The following is a 21,652-nucleotide window of genomic DNA, read 5'->3' as shown; positions in this document are numbered from 1 at the left end:
GTTTGTGGCGGTGCTGTCGAATACATATCATAAAAGTCTGTTTGTAACGCCTGTGCTGACATTGCGACTGAATTATATGTAAATATTTGGGCGGGCAAAGCAGAGAAAGGGGAGGTAACATTTCTCTTTACAACGTCACAAAGAGGAGATTCAAGATCAGCCCGTTTGAGCTTCCATTTTCTCAAAGGCAGAGAAAGATAGCAAAATCTTGATTTATACCGATTAAAATTTTTAGAAACTTGGGGAACTCATGTTAATGTTAAAAAACCTCAGAAAATGAAATTTTCATGTCATAGGACCTTTAAAGGCAACGAGCACTGTTGCGGTCCATGACAGCAAGAACCCCTTCAACATCTGGCAACACGCAGTCTTCCAATGACTGCGGCTCAGTTAACTGCGTCACACTGCAACAGCTAAATTCCGCCTACACTGGACGCAACAGATCAAGTGTTAAAAATAATTTTAATATGTTTTAATATGCGCCGCAAAGCAGACAGTCACTGAAAATAATGGGATAGTAGTTTGTTGCACTGCTTCCGTCCAACCATACGCCTAGTTATCTATTGTGGTAATTTGCATGTCGTGTCAAAATGTTGTTGGTTTAGAATAGATAAATAACTCTTTTGACTCATGTATGATCATTTTCTTCCAAATACGATCATTTTGAACTTCTGGTACGATACTTGGACATTTCCAGTCTGGCAACACTGAAAGTGACTAAATCATAGTGAACGCGGGAAAATCTAATTGCGCACCCGCACTAGTCTAATCTAACGTACAAGACTTGTATATGCGTACACTATGAGAGAGAGTAAAGTATGCCTTGTCTCCAAAAATTTGATTGATGAGGGTCATAAAAGCCATCTGTTCTGGACACCTGTTTGTACACCCCCCTCCCCTCCCTGTACAGCCAGTGACCTTAATATGAATTTATGAACACAAGGAGGAATTTCGGAGGGGGGGAGAAGTTGTGGGAAGCTATGTGCTTTTTTTTTAAACTTTGAAAAGGGGCGAAATCATGAAAATGGTGTAAGGGGAAGATTTTATTAAGGTTTTAAATAAACAGTGTATTTCAAGAAAAAGGTTATAAACGCATAGCAGCAATGGAAACAATGTAATGATCGTTTTCGTAGTTGGAAAAGTGTAAAAACGTTGTTAAAGTTGTTACAAATGAAATAAAACTAGGTTACTGGTTATTTATCTGATACAACCAAACGAGTCAAAACTATCAGATATGTTTCCGTTAAGCAATACGTGAAAAAGATGTGAGAGCTTGTAGCATTACAATTTAAAAATGGTGTTTTGTTACCAGTTAGAAAATAAAGAAAACTAGGTAATATAGTTTTAGCATTTGTACCTTACCTCAAACTGAAAAAAAGAAACGAATGTAAAGCAGCGATACAAACCAGAAAAGTAGGAGTTTTGTCACGAGGTTAGAGAAAATTTAAAACAAAAGAAAAAGAGGTAGGCATTACGTGGATCTAAAATAAAATACACCAGACCCCGTCTTTAAAACACCAGCACAAGATACTTGTCAAAACTATGTTGTACTTTACCACTAACTAAAATTTTACTGACAAGAGTTAAACAAAAGAAAAAAAAGATCTCACAGCAAAGTATTATGACGTCTCCGGTAACGTTAGCTCGACTCAAAAAAAAAAAAAAAAAGAAGCGAACGTAAAGCAATGTTATAAACCAAGAAAGTAGGCGTTTGTCACGTCGGGTGAAAAGTTAAAACAAAAGAAAAAAATAGGTAACTTGGGCATTTACGCGGATCTAAAAGAAAATACATCAGACAAGATACTTGTCAAATCTATGCAGTACTTTACCACTAACTACAATTTTAAAAAGCGAGACTGTTAGACGAAAGAAAAAAAAAAGATCCTCCGGCAGAGTTGTGAAGCGTCCGTAAAACAACCTACCACCACCGCAAACACAGTTAGAATGAGGCTCGGGAATGCTCCGGAATAAAAAACCACGCCTCCAGCGCTAGAGAGGGCAGGGCAGGAGGCGTGATAGTAGCATCAAATAGATTTAAACGTTACAATAATTAAACTAAGTAGTTTTTAATAAATAGACATCAGTCCTTAATTAGTGAAAACTTTATATCCGTTTAAACATATGGTCAATTTTTACTTTTTAAATGATGTAGACCTATACGATTTTTATTTACTTTTAGGCTAGTCTTAAAAAAAATAAAATTAAACATAGTTGAAAAAGCGTTATTTGTTTTTAATGTGTTAAGTTAATTACTTTAATCTATGACTAGTCTAAATTTAGACTATCTCCGTCGATATATTTTTTATTTTTGTCAAGCTTAATTTCTCAAGCTATGTCAATTAACACACACACACACACACATACACACACACACACACACACACACACACACACACACAAACACACACACACACACACACTTTCCTTCTGTCAAGCTTGTGTCGCGTTATCTAGTAAATAAACCTAGATAACTCAAGATAACTCTTCTATGGCGAGATCTTCTCTTCTATTCCCAAAAATTCTCCTTTCATTTCCAACTGGTCTTTGAATATTATATAAATGCTGGCCTTTATTCTAACCAACCCATTTAATTTGACACGTATCTTTTTATTTTTATTTATTTTTAATTAGACCTTTTATTTCTAATTTACTCATTGGAGTATTAAATAAGATGTCTGACATTTTAATGGTCCACTTTTATCTGGTCCACTACTTTCATTAACTATATGTGTGGGTATCCATACAAAATAAATCTTTGTTATTGCTTGTATTCTGAACAAACTCTGTAAAATGCCTGACAAAATGCTTTGTCTAGTAGAAGCTTCACCACTCTATAAACTTGATAGTACTGAAAATGAGTCTGAACATATGATTACTTTAGGTATATTAATGTGTTCAATCCCACTGAAGAGCCAAAAATATGACAATCATTTCTGTAGCATAAACGGACGGATGATTAGATTAGATGATTAGTTCTTTCTGGTATTCTATGCTCTTTATTTTTAATCTAAACAAAAGACCTTGATGTTTTATTTTATTTTAATAAGCCACTCACACTTACTTTAGTAGCCTTAATCATCGAATATGTCTTTTATTTTGTTCATATTAACTTCTGGCACGAAATTCTAGATTCATAAATGTATTTTTTTCAAAATTACCCCACGTTTAGTGGCATTTAAAGAGGAATTTGTGATGTATTTGGGGGCGTTAAAAGGCATGAAAAGTCCCAAAGCAAGACTTTTGTTTCTTAATGTGAAAATCTGTTACTCCCCACTACATTTTCTTTATCATTATATTTTTATTTTTTCTTAAGTGTTGTTTTATTTATTTTACATTTATTTTGTTTTATGATGTACAGAGTGTGAACAAAAATTGAGTGTAATCTCAGACCGTATTTGTAAATCTACCAGTAATGTACGTCTTTATGTTTTTAATGTTTAAAGCATCGAATAAAAAATAAAAAACACACACTAACACTTCCCCAACCACCCTAATAACGTTGGTCGCAACGGTTTAAATGTATGTTAAAAGAATTAAACAAAGTAATGTTTTTAATAACAACACATCAGTTCTCATTTGATTAAAACATTCTACCTGGTTTTAATATTAGACCGATGTTTTTACTTTAAAATTAGGTTTACCTATAAGATTTAATTTTTTAATCTCAACAAAATTCCTTGTTGGAAAAAAGTGTTGTTTTATTTAATTTTAAGTCACTCACACATACTTTAGTAGTCTAAACCCTTGAATACGTCTTTTATGTTGTCAATATTAACTTCTATCATTGCTATATCATTGCTATATCAATTAAAACATGCGTTTAGACATACAAATATTAAACAGGAATGAATGTGATATGTCAAGATGGGCTTTTCTTGCCAAAGAAACTTTTACAACATTACAGGAAAGGCTAAATATTTCATCTCTAGTAGTGCGTAGAAACGCGTCTGGTGTCTTTGTGTTTACTTTTACGACCATGTCAGCGAAGACTGTAAAACATCTAAAGGTTTTGGGGGTTTGCAACTCAACTGTAATCTAATTAGTTTTCCGGGGTTCTGGTGTTGTAAATGGTGTGCTGCTGGTCAGCTAAAGTAAAAAAAAAATGTTTGTGTATTCCGTGATCAAAGGGTGACAATTTCAACTTTATGGCTTAGGTCTGTGATCGCAAGATTAGCTGAAAGTTCATTTACTGGTAAAAAGGATGTGAAATCTTTTAACAAGTCAGACCATAGAAAAATGTAGTTTAATTCAAATTAATTTAGTTTTGTTTTAGTTACATTTATAATTTTTATTAACCCATAGATCTTTCAACCTCAACATAGACGTACTGAGAATGCAAACAAGTACACAAACACAACCATACAATCATAAACAAACACACAAACACACACACACACACACACACAGATACAAATGTAGACATACAGAAAACATGAACATGTAACCAAACAAATACAAATATACACTCAAACAGGTACATAAATACACAAACAAACAAACAAAATAGGTCACAAACATGAAAATACCTATATTAGATTGAAAATGAGTTGTCATAAGTTTTCTTTGAAACCAAAAGTGTTTGTTGCGACAAATGTCTCACAGAACTTTATACAATAGATTAGATGTCCTTTATCACTTTCCAAATGGGGTTGTTAACCATGATGTTTAAAATAGTTTAAAAAGTATTATTTTTTAGCTTTCATGTAGGATTCATGTCAGCACTCAAATGTTTTTAGCATGAGTCCAGAGACAGATGAAAATAGATGCGTGAAGAAAAAAAATTAAGAGTTTTTTTAATGACAGACTAGTTGGTTTAGATTGTTTAAAACAACTGAGTTTAGGCATTTCTCTTGAATGTGTGTACGGTAACTGTTGCATACATGAAGCAGAAGAAATACATAAAAGCATTGTGGTTGATGTTAAACAATGAAAAATATATTATTTATATATCATAACTTACTTTCTTTTCAAAACACAATAAACATTCTTATGACTTTTTAACTGCGAACAACCGGTTTGGTTGGAAAATAAAAAATAAATAAAAACATATTAGGTTTCTTAGTTAGATTGCTTATAGTTTGTAGTAAAATCACATATATAAGCTAAAACATTTTTCTTTTAAACCACGCGGTTTTCACACACATTCCTCACAAAACATGCCAACAAAGACCTTAAGTTTTTGTTTTAACGTTTAGCTGTAACTGAGACCTTGGGGGGGGAATTATTTTACGCACAGTTTTGGGGAAGTTACTATGAACTTTGCAATAGGTTATAGATCACAAATGAACCTATTTAAAATCTAAAAGGTTGCGCAACTATATAAATTTCTTTAAAAAAAGTAATGTAACTGATAACATTTGATTACATGTTTATGACTTGTAATGTTTTTAACCGTTAATCTTTTGAAACATGTAAACAGGACGGGTTAACATTAGAGCGCTCAACAGCTAATGACCGTCAGACTTTTCAAAATCCTTCATCACTTAAATTAGGATTGTGATCGTGATTTCATTTTAAAGCACAACCACCACAAAATCAGATTTGCTTGGAGATTAAATACATAGAGTAGTTAGAGTTAGTTAAGGTGGTTTACGAAATATATCAATTAAATCTGTACGTGTGTGAAAAAATATTCAGATGTAACATTTTCATAATTAACCGCAATTTAAATATTTTTTCTGTGACTGTAACTGATTACATTTTATTTTTGTAATCAAATGATATAATTTAGCTATATGTAACTAGTTGACCCTAACACTGCTTATGCATTCTGACAATAATAGATTGTGAAAGTGTTCATTATCCTCTTTAACTTTAAAAATGCGGACAGTGTCGCTTAACACTAGTTTGGCAAACAAGGGTTTGCTCTTAAAACAACCACCAGACCCCGACTTGAAAGCACCGTAACAAGTATAGCCATTGCAGAAATTTATTATAGAGATGTAGTAAGATAAACTCTGGATGCACGATTGACCGACTTATGACATGTTTACCATATTATTACAAGGCCCTGCTTACCTAGTTTTATGATGAAATATGTCTGTAAAAATAAACAAGCATACACACAATCTCCAGAATGGGGTCTGATGATGGGTCTTCATCATTTCCTGATGAAGACAGACTGGATATTCAGACCATAGCAGCAGGACACGATTGTCTTTTTCTAAAGATAAAGACAATTATTTGGTTTCAGGACACACGAATCCTAATGGTTCACAAGATAACATAACAACGGTTGCTCCATTACAGCATAGCCAACCCTATTTTAGCCTGTTTTAGCACATGTACAGTATATCGTATTATTCTTGAATATAGTCGTTTAGTCTAAATATGTGTTAACAGTTATTTATTGTTATTATATGTATTATATGTTTTTGTTTTACAAAGGGGTTCAATTTAATACATTTAACTAATACCTCATTCAAGCTATGTAGATCTTCAGGTCAGGGAACTACAATATCCATCATACACCTTTGCAAAGATTTCTACACTGTTTGTGAAGTATACGCTCCTTCCATGTTGTGATGTTACAAATCTCTTTTTTGTGATCTGTTTTACTGATGCAAAGTCCGATTCACTTCTGAAAATGATCATTTGGACAGTTTGGTTCAATGAACCGATTCATAGGGCCCTTAAGTCATTTTCGCAGTTATGTCAGTACACATTTTTCTTTCTTCTAACAACTCAAGAGTCATTTTATTTCCGTGAATCATCTAAATAAATGTATTGTGTGAACACATATTGGTGATCATTATCATCTGTTCATTTAAGTTAATGTTGAATCATCTAAATAAAGTTAACGGTGTGAACACATATTGGTGGTTATTGTCTTTTGTTCATTTAAGTTAGTGATGTTTGTGTTCGCAGTTTTAGGCACAGTGCCTCTGTCATTTGTTTAGCTTAAACATCGGTTTTTAGTCAGTTACAAAGGTGTCAGGCATTACATTTTTGTATTTTTAACTAACCTAATTATGACAGAGTTACAGGTTTCAGGTGTTTTTGGTGAGTGTAAGCGGTGAAAACTTAAATGTGACCGAGTAACGTTAGCTACTCAAACGAAGACAAATTGTGTAAGTGTTCATTAAGATGTCGAAATGAAAATAAGCGTACAAATATCCATAATGACAATAAGTACAATATACCCTAAAGACACAATAGCCCCTGCTAAGTACACCTAAAATTTGTTAGAGTGGTGAGATATTTACGTTTACCTTTATTCATTTAGCAGACGCTTTTATCCAAAGCGACTTACAGATGAGGACGGTGGAAGCAATCAAAACAACAAAAAGAGCAATGGTATATAAGTGTTATAACAAGTCTCAGTTAGGTTAACACAGTACACGAAGCATGGGCTTTTAAATAATATAATAAATAAAAAGAAAACGAGAATAGAGCAAGTTAGAGAACTTTACACACACATGCACATATAAATAGATATAAACCGCAATGTTTTTCATAGCGTTACACTTTGAAACCAGAACGATATGTTTCCATGATTTTGTTAGCTCTTTCTGTTTGAATCTGTTTACCGTAGTTTTCACCATCCTACTGGCAATGGTTTGGTCTTGCGCTTAGGGCCTATACGACTCGTTTTCCCAGTTTTTGGTCTCGTGTAAGTGGGTCTCTTTGTTCATACAAAGCAATATTTCTGTGAATTTGGGTATTAAAATATTGCTTTAAACATCATCTTCATTCGAGACGTTTACTTAACATCATTATATTATCCTAGTTTATATCAGAGATAAGATATGTTGCTTATTATTATTGAATTGTTAACAAACAAACCAAAATATCACGGCCGACTCGAGTGATCATCTTGGGCGGAGCCATCTTGGGCGTGACCAATGTTTATGACTTCCTGATGACAATCCCCCACATCGTGTACATCATACAAGGGGTTGAGGGTGGGTCCGATCACTAAAACCAACAAAGACTACTACGCTACAGTTGCCTGCTGTGAACAATAAACTATACAATAAATCTATAAACCGGAAATTCATCGTGAATTAAAACATTACATCCGCATTCGGTGACAAAGTTCTATATCGATTAGGGCCAAAGTTTATGCCTTGGAAAGAATCGAATTCTGAAAAAGTCATCTGACGCTGCACAAAGACCCATGGAGGGTAAATGGAGCGGCGCTGTTGAGGTCGAAAAACTGGAGTGCGCCGTGGGAAACACATGTTCTGTAAAAGACATTATCGACCCTGTTTTTAAACTACACTACAGAGGACAGATGATCGGTCTGATGCAAAAGATCATCACGGCGGAATGCGACCCAAATCACGATTGTACGGGTGATAGCAAGCGGGAAAAAAATCTCAGTAGCCAAATTAAACTTGTAAGAAGTCTGAAATATACATGGCCTGATTTGACGAGCATATTTTTAACTGGGATGGACCCGGTGTATGTTTCTGCACGTAAAATCCTGGAAGTGATGTCTGAATGTGAAGATGAGATGGACGTTAATGACGTTCTCTATCTGTGTACATCTGTAACAAATCAATGTGTGCTGTTGGCTTCCAAAAATTATGATTCTATGACCTGTGAAATTGTTGCATCGTTGGTTGATTTTATATTGGAGCAAAACATGTTAATCTGCAGAGATTTTCTATTCTGGTTAGATTCCCTGTAATGTCATGTTTGTTTTTAATGACAATTTGATCATTTTCTTCACTACATCGATGTATATTCAACAATATAGTATTGAAATAAAAGATTGATCCACTTCACTCGCTATTCTGTTCTCTGAGTTCAGAAACTTTTTGGTTTGTTTGTTAACAATTCAATAATAATAAGCAACATATCTTATATCTGATATAAACTAGGATAATATAATGATGTTAAGTAAACGTCTCGAATGAAGATGATGTTTAAAGCAATATTTTAATACCCAAATTCACAGAAATATTGCTTTGTATGAACAAAGAGACCCACTTACACGAGACCAAAAACTGGGAAAACGAGTCGTATAGGCCCTAAGCGCAAGACCAAACCATTGCCAGTAGGATGGTGAAAACTACGGTAAACAGATTCAAACAGAAAGAGCTAACAAAATCATGGAAACATATCGTTCTGGTTTCAAAGTGTAACGCTATGAAAAACATTGCGGTTTATATCTATTTATATGTGCATGTGTGTGTAAAGTTCTCTAACTTGCTCTATTCTTTTTTATTCAATCTGTTTTCTTTTTATTTATTATATTATTTAAAAGCCCATGCTTCGTGTACTGTGTTAACCTAACTGAGACTTGTTATAACACTTATATACCATTGCTCTTTTTGTTGTTTTGATTGCTTCCACCGTCCTCATCTGTAAGTCGCTTTGGATAAAAGCGTCTGCTAAATGAATAAAGGTAAATGTAAATATCTCACCACTCTAACAAATTTTGGGTGTACTTAGCAGGGGCTATTGTGTCTTTAGGGTATATTGTACTTATTGTCATTATGGATATTTGTACGCTTATTTTCATTTCGACATCTTAATGAACACTTACACAATTTGTCTTCGTTTGAGTAGCTAACGTTACTCGGTCACATTTAAGTTTTCACCGCTTACACTCACCAAAAACACCTGAAACCTGTAACTCTGTCATAATTAGGTTAGTTAAAAATACAAAAATGTAATGCCTGACACCTTTGTAACTGACTAAAAACCGATGTTTAAGCTAAACAAATGACAGAGGCACTGTGCCTAAAACTGCGAACACAAACATCACTAACTTAAATGAACAGATGATAATAACCACCAATATGTGTTCACACAGTTAACTTTATTCAGATGATTCAGCATTAACTTAAATGAACAGATGATAATGATCACCAATATGTGTTCACACAACACATTTATTTAGATGATTCACGGAAATAAAATGACTCTTGAGTTGTTAGAAGAAAGAAAAATGTGTACTGACATAACTGCGAAAATGACTTAAGGGCCCTATGAATCGGTTCATTGAACCAAACTGTCCAAATGAATCATTTTCAGAAGTGAATCGGACTTTGCATCAGTAAAACAGATCACAAAAAAGAGATTTGTAACATCACAACATGGAAGGAGCGTATACTTCACAAACAGTGTAGAAATCTTTGCAAAGGTGTATGATGGGTATTGTAGTTCCCTGACCTGAAGATCTACATAGCTTGAATCAGAATCAGAATCAGAATCAGAATGAGCTTTATTGCCAGGTATGTTCACACATACGAGGAATTTGTTTTCGTGACAGAGCTCCGCAGTGCAACATAACAGCGACAGAACAAAAAACACAATAAGGAATAAAAAATACAAATAGGTGGGTAAGGATTGACAATATACAAATTGACAATGTATGGCAGGTATATTAAAAAGAGCATTTATGTATGTACATGTATATTATGTGGAAAAATTGTAACTGTACGCTAAGTATGTGTGTTTGGATAAATAAGTGTATGTGTATATAAATATAAATATAAGTAGTATAGTGTGTTCCATGTATGTACATGTATATTATGTGCAAAAGATTTACGTGTACGCTAAGTATGTGTGTTGGATAAAAAGTGTAGTGTATATAAATATAAATAGTGTAGTGTGTCCCACAGTTATTATCAGCTGTTCATAAGATGGATTGCCTGAGGGAAGAAACTGTTCCTGTGTCTGGTCGTTCTGGTGCTCAGTGCTCTGTAGCGTCGACCAGATGGCAACAGTTCAAAGAGGGAGTGTGCTGGATGTGAGGGGTCCAGAGTGATTTTAACAGCCCTTTTGCTCACTCTGGATAAGTACAGTTCTTGAATAGATGGGAGGGTTGTACCGATAATTCGCTCAGCAGTCCGGACTACCCTCTGTAGTCTTCTGAGGTCAGATTTAGAAGCTGAGCTGAACCAGACAGTTACTGAAGTGCAGAGGATGGATTCGATGATGGTGGAGTAGAACTGTTTCAGCAGATCCTGTGGCAGGTTAAACTTCCTCAGCTGGCGAAGGAAGTACAACCTCTGCTGGGCCTTTTTCACAATGGAGTCAATGTGAATGTCCCACTTCAGGTCCTGAGAGATAGTGGTGCCCAGGAACCTGAATGACTCCACTGCAGTCACAGTGCTGTTCATGATGGTGAGTGGGGGGAGTGCAGGGGGGTTTCTCCTGAAGTCCACGATCATCTCCACTGTTTTGAGCGTGTTAAGCTCCAGGTTGTTGAGACTGCACCAGACAGCCAGCTCTTTAACCTCCTGTCTGTAAGCAGACTCGTCACCGTCCTGAATGAGGCCGATGAGTGTGGTGTCATCTGCAAACTTCAGGAGCTTGACAGAGGGGTCCTTAGATGTGCAGTCATTAGTGTACAGGGAGAAGAGCAGTGGGGAGAGAACACAGCCCTGGGGAGCTCCGGCGCTGATTGTACGGGTGCTGGATGTGTATTTTCCCAGCCTCACTAGCTGCTGCCTGTCTGTCAGGAAGCTGTTGATCCACTGACAGACGGAGGTGGGCACGGAGAGCTGAGTTAGTTTGGGCAGGAGGAGGTTTGGGATGATCGTGTTGAAGGCAGAGCTGAAGTCCACAAACAGGATCCTCACATAGGTCCCCGGTCTGTCTAGGTGTTGCAGAACATAATGCAGTCCGATGTTTACTGCATCGTCCACAGACCTGTTTGCTCTGTAGGCAAACTGAAGAGGATCCAGCAAGGGTCCAGTGATGTCCTTCAGGTGGGCCAGCACCAGTTTTTCAAATGACTTCATGACTACAGACGTTAGAGCCACAGGCCTGTAGTCATTTAGTCCTGTAATTTTGGATTTCTTTGGGATGGGGATGATGGTGGAGCGTTTGAAGCATGAAGGGACTTCGCACAGCTCCAGCGATCTGTTGAAGATCTTTGTGAAGATGGGGGCCAGCTGGTCAGCACAGGATTTCAGACAGGCTGGTGTAACACAATCTGGGCCTGGTGCTTTTTTCCTTTTCTGCTTCCTGAAGACCTGGCGCACCGCATCCTCGCTGATCTGTATTGCAGGTGTGGGGGAGAGGGGGGATGCAGGAGGTGTGAATGGTGAGAGCGCTTGATTGGAGAGGTGTTCAGGGTGGGTTGCAGGAGTTGTGAGTGGTGTGAACAGTTTGGAGAGGCATTCAGGGTTGGTTGCAGGAGTTGTGAATGGTGAGAGCGGTTGATTGGAGAGGTGATCAGGATGGGTTGCAGGAGTTGTGAGTGGTGTGAACAGTTGTTTAGAGAGGCATTCAGGGTTGGTTGCAGGAGTTGTGAATGGTGAGAGCGGTTGATTGGAGAGGTGATCAGGATGGGTTGCAGGAGCTGTGAATGGTGTGAACGTTTGTTTGGAGAGGCATTCAGGGTTGGTTGCAGGAGTTGTTATTGGTGTGAACGGTTGTGTGGAGAGGTGTTCAGGGCAGGTGATGGGTGTTCTTTCAAACCTGCAGTAAAACTCGTTCAGATCGTCTGCCAGTCGTTGATTTTCCACAGTGCTGGGGGGTGGTGTCTTGTAATTGGTGATCTTCTTTAGGCTTTTCCACACTGATGCGGAGTCGTTCGAAGTGAACTGAGTCCTTATTTTTTCAGAATAATTCCTCTTTGCCACTTTGATCTCCTTTTCCAGTGTGTATTTAGCCTGTTTATACAAGACATTGTCCCCCTTCACGTAAGCATCTTCTTTGGCCTGACGGAGCTGTCTGAGTTTTGCAGTGAACCACGGTTTGTCATTGTTGTAATTTAGTTGAGTCTTGGTAGGAATACACATATCCTCACAGAAACTGATATATGATGTTACGGTCTCTGTGAGCTCGTCCAGATCGGTGGCAGCAGCTTCAAAAACACTCCAATCAGTGAGGTCAAGACAAGATTGTAAATCCTGCTCTGCTTCATTAGTCCATCTTTTTACAGTCCTTAATACAGGTTTAGCTGATTTTAGTTTCTGCCTGTAGGTCGGTATAAGATGAACCAGAAGGTGATCAGAATGTCCCAAAGCTGCTCGTGGAACAGAGTGAAATGCATCCTTTATTGTTGTGTAACAGTGATCCAATATATTACTGTCTCTTGTGGGACAAGTAACATGCTGTCTGTATTTTGGCAGTTCACGGGAGAGATTGGCTTTATTAAAGTCCCCAAGAATGATTAAAACAGAGTCTGGGTGTTGTTGTTCTGTGTCTGTGATGTGCTCAGCGAGTTTCTGTAAAGCTGAGCTCACGTGCGCTTGAGGAGGGATGTAAACACTAACCAGAATGAACGAATGAAACTCCCGCGGCGAATAGAACGGCTTGCAGTTAATGAAGAGCGTTTCGAGATTTGAGCAGCACGTCTTCTTTAACACAGTTACATCTGTACACCACCGTTCATTGATGTAAAAGCATGTCCCGCCGCCGCGCGATTTCCTCGTTGATTCTGCGTCGCGATCCGCTCTAAACAGCTGAAAGTCCGGCAGATGGAGCGCGCTGTCCGGTATGGTGTCATTCAGCCAAGTTTCCGTGAAACACAGAGCAGCAGAGTGGGAGAAATCTTTATTTGTCCGAGAGAGCAGAAGCAGTTCGTCCGTTTTGTTGGGTAGAGAGCGGAGATTTGCCAGATGGATGCTAGGCAACGGCGTTCGAAATCCGCGTTTTCTGAGTCTCACGAGCGCTCCCGCTCGCTTTCCCCGCCTGCGCGTCCTCTTGAAGCGTGTGATCAGGGCAGCCGCTCCGCCGACAAGAATGTCCAGCAAAACATCAGAATAGTCGAAAACCGGTGAAATATCGGGAGATGTGTGTTGCCGAATATCCAGCAATTCGTCCCTGGTGAAACTGATTGCAGGAATATAACTAAAGACAGGACAAACTAACAAAAACACAAAAACAACTGCAGAGCACGTCACGGAGGCAGCCATCCTTTATCGGCGCCACTCAGAGATTTTAGTGAGGTATTAGTTAAATGTATTAAATTGAACCCCTTTGTAAAACAAAAACATATAATACATATAATAACAATAAATAACTGTTAACACATATTTAGACTAAACGACTATATTCAAGAATAATACGATATACTGTACATGTGCTAAAACAGGCTAAAATAGGGTTGGCTATGCTGTAATGGAGCAACCGTTGTTATGTTATCTTGTGAACCATTAGGATTCGTGTGTCCTGAAACCAAATAATTGTCTTTATCTTTAGAAAAAGACAATCGTGTCCTGCTGCTATGGTCTGAATATCCAGTCTGTCTTCATCAGGAAATGATGAAGACCCATCATCAGACCCCATTCTGGAGATTGTGTGTATGCTTGTTTATTTTTACAGACATATTTCATTATAAAACTAGGTAAGCAGGGCCTTGTAATAATATGGTAAACATGTCATAAGTCGGTCAATCGTGCATCCAGAGTTTATCTTACTACATCTCTATAATAAATTTCTGCAATGGCTATACTTGTTACGGTGCTTTCAAGTCGGGGTCTGGTGGTTGTTTTAAGAGCAAACCCTTGTTTGCCAAACTAGTGTTAAGCGACACTGTCCGCATTTTTAAAGTTAAAGAGGATAATGAACACTTTCGAAATCTATTATTGTCAGAATGCATAAGCAGTGTTAGGGTCAACTAGTTACATATAGCTAAATTATATCATTTGATTACAAAAATAAAATGTAATCAGTTACAGTCACAGAAAAAATATTTAAATTGCGGTTAATTATGAAAATGTTACATCTGAATATTTTTTCACACACGTACAGATTTAATTGATATATTTCGTAAACCACCTTAACTAACTCTAACTACTCTATGTATTTAATCTCCAAGCAAATCTGATTTTGTGCTGGTTGTGCTTTAAAATGAAATCACGATCACAATCCTAATTTAAGTGATGAAGGATTTTGAAAAGTCTGACAATCATTAGTTGTTGAGCGCTCTAATGTTAACCCGTCCTGTTTACATGTTTCAAAAGATTAACGGTTAAAAACATTACAAGTCATAAACATGTAATCAAATGTTATCAGTTACATTACTTTTTTTAAAGAAATTTATATAGTTGCGCAACCTTTTAGATTTTAAATAGGTTCATTTGTGATCTATAACCTATTGCAAAGTTCATAGTAACTTCCCCAAAACTGTGCGTAAAATAATTCCCCCCAAGGTCTCAGTTACAGCTAAACGTTAAAACAAAAACTTAAGGTCTTTGTTGGCATGTTTTGTGAGGAATGTGTGTGAAAACCGCGTGGTTTAAAAGAAAAGCTTATATATGTGTTTTACTACAAACTATAAGCAATCTAACTAAGAAACCTAATATGTTTTTATTTATTTTTTATTTTCCAACCAAACCGGTTGTTCGCAGTTAAAAAGTCATAAGAATGTTTATTGTGTTTTGAAAAGAAAGTAAGTTATGATATATAAATAATATATTTTTCATTGTTTAACATCAACCACAATGCTTTTATGTATTTCTTCTGCTTCATGTATGCAACAGTTACCGTACACACATTCAAGAGAAATGCCTAAACTCAGTTGTTTTAAACAATCTAAACCAACTAGTCTGTCATTAAAAAAAACTCTTAATTTTTTTCTTCACGCATCTATTTTCATCTGTCTCTGGACTCATGCTAAAAACATTTGAGTGCTGACATGAATCCTACATGAAAGCTAAAAAATAATACTTTTTAAATTATTTTAAACATCATGGTTAACAACCCCATTTGGAAAGTGATAAAGGACATCTAATCTATTGTATAAAGTTCTGTGAGACATTTGTCGCAACAAACACTTTTGGTTTCAAAGAAAACTTATGACAACTCATTTTCAATCTAATATAGGTATTTTCATGTTTGTGACCTATTTTGTTTGTTTGTTTGTGTATTTATGTACCTGTTTGAGTGTATATTTGTATTTGTTTGGTTACATGTTCATGTTTTCTGTATGTCTACATTTGTATCTGTGTGTGTGTGTGTGTGTGTGTGTGTGTTTGTTTATGATTGTATGGTTGTGTTTGTGTACTTGTTTGCATTATCAGTACATCTATGTTGAGGTTGAAAGATCTATGGGTTAATAAAAATTATAAATGTAACTAAAACAAAACTAAATTAATTTTAATTAAACTACATTTTTCTATGGTCTGACTTGTTAAAAGATTTCACATCCTTTTGACCAGTAAATGAACTTTCAGCTAACCTTGCGATCCCAAGTCATAAAGTTGAAATTGTCACCCTTTGATCACGGAATACACAAACAACTTTTTTACTTTAGCTGACCAGCAGCACACCATTTACAACACCAGAACCCCGGAAAACTAATTAGATTACAGTTGAGTTGCAAACCCCCAAAACCTTTAGATGTTTTACAGTCTTCGCTGACATGGTCGTAAAAGTAAACACAAAGACACCAGATGCGTTTCTACGCACTACTAGAGATGAAATATTTAGCCTTTCCTGTAATGTTGTAAAAGTTTCTTTGGCAAGAAAAGCCCATCTTGACATATCACATTCATTCCTGTTTAATATTTGTGTTTGCCTAAACGCATGTTTTAATTGATATAGCAATGATATAGCAATGATAGAAGTTAATATTGACAACATAAAAGACGTATTCAAGGGTTTAGACTACTAAAGTATGTGTGAGTGACTTAAAATTAAATAAAACAAAACTTTTTTCCAACAAGGAATTTTGTTGAGATTAAAAAATTAAATCGTATAGGTAAACCTAATTTTATAGTAAAAACATCGGTCTAATATTAAAACCAGGTAGAATGTTTTAATCAAATGAGAACTGATGTCCATCCATCCATCCATCTTCTTCCGCTTATCCGGGGCCGGGTCGCGGGGGCAGCAGTCTAAGCAGAGAACCTCAGACTTCCCTCTCCCTAGACACTTCCTCCAGCTCTTCTGGGGGGACACCGAGGCGTTCCCAGGCCAGCCGGGAGACATAGTCTCTCCAGCATGTCCTAGGTCTTCCCCGGGGTCTCCTCCCAGTGGGACGCGCCCGGAACACCTTCCCGGGAAGGCGTCCAGGAGGCATCCGGAACAGATGCCCGAGCCACCTCAGCTGACCCCTCTCGATGTGGAGGAGCAGCGGCTCTACTCTGAGCTCCTCCCGGGTGACTGAGCTTCTCACCCTATCTCTAAGGGATCGCCCAGCCACCCTGCGGAGAAAGCTCATTTCAGCCGCCTGTATCCGGGATCTTGTCCTTTCGGTCATGCCCAAAGCTCATGACCATAGGTGAGAGTAGGAACGTAGATTGACCGGTAAATCGAGAGCTTCGCCTTGCGGCTCAGCTCTTTCTTCACCACGACAGACCGGTACATCGACCGCATTACTGCAGAAGCTGCACCGATCCGTCTGTCAATCTCCCGTTCCATCCTTCCCTCACTCGTGAACAAGACCCCAAGATACTTAAACTCCTCCACTTGAGGCAGGAACTCTCCACCAACCTGAAGTGGGCAAGCCACCCTTTTCCGACTGAGGACCATGGCCTCGGATTTGGAGGTGCTGATTCTCATCCCAGCCGCTTCACACTCTGCTGCAAACCGTCCCAGTGCATGCTGAAGTTCCTGGCTTGATGAGGCCAACACGACAACATCATCCGCAAAGAGCAGAGATGAAATCGTGTTGTCACCAAACCTGACCCCCTCCGGCCCCTGGCTGCGCCTAGAAATTCTGTCCATAAAAATCATGAACAGAACCGGCGACAAAGGGCAGCCCTGCCGGAGTCCAACACGCACCGGGAACAAGTCTGACTTACTGCTGGCAATACGAACCAAGCTCCTGCTCCGGTCGTACAGGGACCGGATAGCCCTTAGCAAAGGGCCCCAGACCCCATACTCCCGGAGCACCCTCCACAGGCCGCCGCGAGGGACACAGTCGAATGCCTTCTCCAAATCCACAAAGCACATGTGGACTGGTTGGGCAAACTCCCATGAACCCTCCAGCACCCTGTAGAGGGTATAGAGCTGGTCCAGTGTTCCACGGCCTGGACGAAAACCACACTGTTCCTCCTGAATCCGAGGTTCTACTATCGGCCGGATTCTCCTCTCCAGTACCCTGGCATAGACTTTCCCAGGGAGGCTGAGGAATGTGATCCCCCTGTAGTTGGATAACACCCTCCGGTCCCCCTTCTTAAAAAGAGGGACCACCACCCCGGTCTGCCATCCCAGAGGCACCGTCCCCGACTGCCACGCGATGCTGCAGAGGCGTGTCAGCCAAGATAGCCCCACAACATCCAGAGACTTGAGGTACTCAGGGCGGATCTCATCCACCCCTGGTGCCTTGCCACCGAGGAGTTTCTTGACTACCTTGGTGACTTCAGCTTGGGTGATGGACGAGTCCACATCTGAGCCCTCAGCCTCTGCTTTCTCAATGGAAGACGTGACAGCGGGATTGAGGAGATCCTCGAAGTATTCCTTCCACCGTCCAACGACATCCCCAGTTGAGGTCAACAGCTCCCCACCTCTACTGTAAACAGCATTGGTAGGGCACTGCTTCCCTCTCCTGAGGCGCCGGACGGTTTGCCAGAATCTCTTCGAGGCTGACCGATAGTCCTTCTCCATGGCCTCACCGAACTCCTCCCAGGCCCGAGTTTTTGCCTCCACAACCACCCGGGCTGTAGTCCGCTTGGCCTGCCGGTACCTGTCAGCTGCCTCAGGAGTCCCACAAGCCAACCAGGCCCGATAGGACTCCTTCTTCAGCTTGACGGCATCCCTTACTTCCGGTGTCCACCACCGGGTTCGGGGATTCCCACCTCGACAGGCACCGGAAACCTTACGGCCACAGCTCCGAGCGGCCGCTTCGACAATGGAGGTGGAGAACATGGTCCACTCGGACTCAATATCTCCAGCCTCCCTCGGGATCCGGTCGAAGCTCTGCCGGAGGTGGGAGTTGAAGATCTCTCTGACAGGAGACTCGGCCAAACGTTCCCAGCAGACCCTCACAGTACGTTTGGGTCTGCTGAGTCTGTCCAGCTTCCTCCCCCGCCATCGGATCCAACTCACCACCAGGTGGTGATCGGTTGACAGCTCCGCCCCTCTCTTCACCCGAGTGTCCAAGACATACGGCCGGAGGTCGGATGAAACGACCACAAAGTCGATCATCGACCTACGGCCTAGGGTGTCCTGGTGCCACGTGTACTGATGGACACCCTTATGCTTGAACATGGTGTTCGTTATGGACAAGCTGTAACTAGCACAGAAGTCCAATAACTGAACACCGCTCGGGTTCAGATCAGGGGGGCCGTTCCTCCCAATCACGCCCCTCCAGGTGTCACTGTCGTTGCCCACGTGGGCGTTGAAGTCCCCCAGTAAAACGACGGAGTCCCCAGTCGGAGCACTTTCCAGCACCCCTCCCAGAGACTCCAAGAAGGCCGGGTACTCTGCAATGCCGTTCGGCCCGTAGGCACAAACGACAGTGAGAGACCTATCCCCGACCCGAAGGTGCAGGGAAGGGACCCTCTCGTTCACCGGGGTAAACTCCAACACATGGCACCTGAGCTGGGGGGCTATAAGCAAACCCACACCAGCCCGCCGCCTCTCACCATGGGCAACTCCAGAGTGGTGAAGAGTCCATCCTCTCTCGAGGAGTGTGGTTCCAGAGCCCAAGCTGTGTGTAGAGGTGAGCCCGACTATCGCTAGTCGGAACCTCTCAACCTCACGCACAATCTCGGGCTCCTTCCCCGCCAGTGAGGTGACGTTCCACGTCCCTAGAGCTAGTTTCCGTGTCCAGGGATCGGGGCTGTCGAGGCCCCCGCCTTCGACTGCCGCCCGATTGTCTAAGCACCGGCCCCTTACGGTCCCTCCTGTAGGTGGTGAGCCCACGGGAAGGCGGCCCCACGTCGCTCCTTCGGGCTGAGCCCGGCCGGACCCCGTGGGGAGAGGCCCGGCCACCAGGCGCTCGCATACGAGACCCAACCCCGGGCCTGGCTCCAGGGTGGGGCCCCGGCTGCGCCATACCGGGTGACGTCACGGTCCTTAGATTTAGTCTTCTCATAAGGGGGTTCTGAACCGCTCTTAGTCTGACCCGTCGCCTAGGACCTGTTTGCCTTGGGAGACCCTACCAGGGGCATATAGCCCCGGACAACATAGCTCCTAGGGTCATTCGGGTACTCAAACCCCTCCACCACGTTAAGGTGGCAGTTCAAGGAGGGGGAGAACTGATGTGTTGTTATTAAAAACATTACTTTGTTTAATTCTTTTAACATACATTTAAACCGTTGCGACCAACGTTATTAGGGTGGTTGGGGAAGTGTTAGTGTGTGTTTTTTATTTTTTATTCGATGCTTTAAACTTTAAAAACATAAAGACGTACATTACTGGTAGATTTACAAATACGGTCTGAGATTACACTCAATTTTTGTTCACACTCTGTACATCATAAAACAAAATAAATGTAAAATAAATAAAACGACACTTAAGAAAAAATACAAATATAATGATAAAGAAAATGTAGTGGGGAGTAACAGATTTTCACATTAAGAAACAAAAGTCTTGCTTTGGGACTTTTCATGCCTTTTAACGCCCCCAAATACATCACAAATTCCTCTTTAAGTGCCACTAAACGTGGGGTAATTTTGAAAAACATACATTTATGAATCTAGAATTTCGTGCCAGAAGTTAATATGAACAAAATATAAGACATATTCGATGATTAAGGCTACTAAAGTAAGTGTGAGTGGCTTATTAAAATAAAATAAAACATCAAGGTCTTTTGTTTAGATTAAAAATAAAGAGCATAGAATACCAGAAAGAACATCTAATCATCCGTCCGTTTATGCTACAGAAATGATTGTCATATTTTTGGCTCTTCAGTGGGATTGAACACATTAATATACCTAAAGTAATCATATGTTCAGACTCATTTTCAGTACTATCAAGTTTATAGAGTGGTGAAGCTTCTACTAGACAAAGCATTTTGTCAGGCATTTTACAGAGTTTGTTCAGAATACAAGCAATAACAAAGATTTATTTTGTATGGATACCCACACATATAGTTAATGAAAGTAGTGGACCAGATAAAAGTGGACCATTAAAATGTCAGACATCTTATTTAATACTCCAATGAGTAAATTAGAAATAAAAGGTCTAATTAAAAATAAATAAAAATAAAAAGATACGTGTCAAATTAAATGGGTTGGTTAGAATAAAGGCCAGCATTTATATAATATTCAAAGAACAGTTGGAAATGAAAGGAGAATTTTTGGGAATAGAAGAGAAGATCTCGCCATAGAATTGGACACATTGCACTTAATCAGTCATTATTTATAAGATGAAATACATGTGTCTGGACTTTGTGTTAAATGCGATATTGTGAAACAGTTGAACCTATTTTAATAAAATGTAAAAGATATGACAACGAAAGATTACAACTTACAGAAGCATTTAATATAGCAATAAATCAGATCTCATTTTAGATTTTGTTAAATAAAGATGTGGCTATAGAAATGTTTCACAGAATAAGCGCGGGAGAAGGAAAGTATGTGTGTGTGTGTGTGTGTGTGTGTGTGTGTGTGTGTGTGTTTTATATATATATAAAACACCCTTTGAAATTAGTTAGTTTCACAAGGCAGTTACAAGCATTTCAAAACCTGTTAGATGTTTTTACAACCGCTTGATGTCTAACTGATATGTAGACGCCTGTAATCACACAGACACCGACACATTCGGGTTTCGGTGCTTGAGATGACCGAGATGACGTCTGGTTTATTTACTAGATAACGCGACACAAGCTTGACAGAAGGAAAGTGTG

The 21,652-nt window shown here is 39.5% G+C and overlaps 1 protein-coding gene across 1 annotated transcript in view; it reads left to right on the top strand.

Annotated features, from left to right (window-relative positions):
- The first annotated feature begins 8,119 nt into the window (after positions 1–8,119).
- The window catches only part of LOC132114624 (serine/threonine-protein kinase WNK2-like), an 85,740-nt gene continuing 72,207 nt past the window's right edge, over positions 8,120–21,652 (top strand). The window contains 1 exon segment of the mRNA XM_059522840.1: positions 8,120–8,291. Within this exon segment, the coding sequence (XP_059378823.1) occupies positions 8,120–8,291 (172 nt within the window).

The sequence above is a fragment of the Carassius carassius genome, chromosome 34 (genome assembly GCF_963082965.1).
Source record: "Carassius carassius chromosome 34, fCarCar2.1, whole genome shotgun sequence".
Classification (NCBI taxonomy): Eukaryota; Metazoa; Chordata; class Actinopteri; order Cypriniformes; family Cyprinidae; genus Carassius; species Carassius carassius.
The sequence above is the reverse complement of the archived record's forward strand: the minus strand, read 5'-3'. Positions and strand labels throughout refer to the sequence as shown.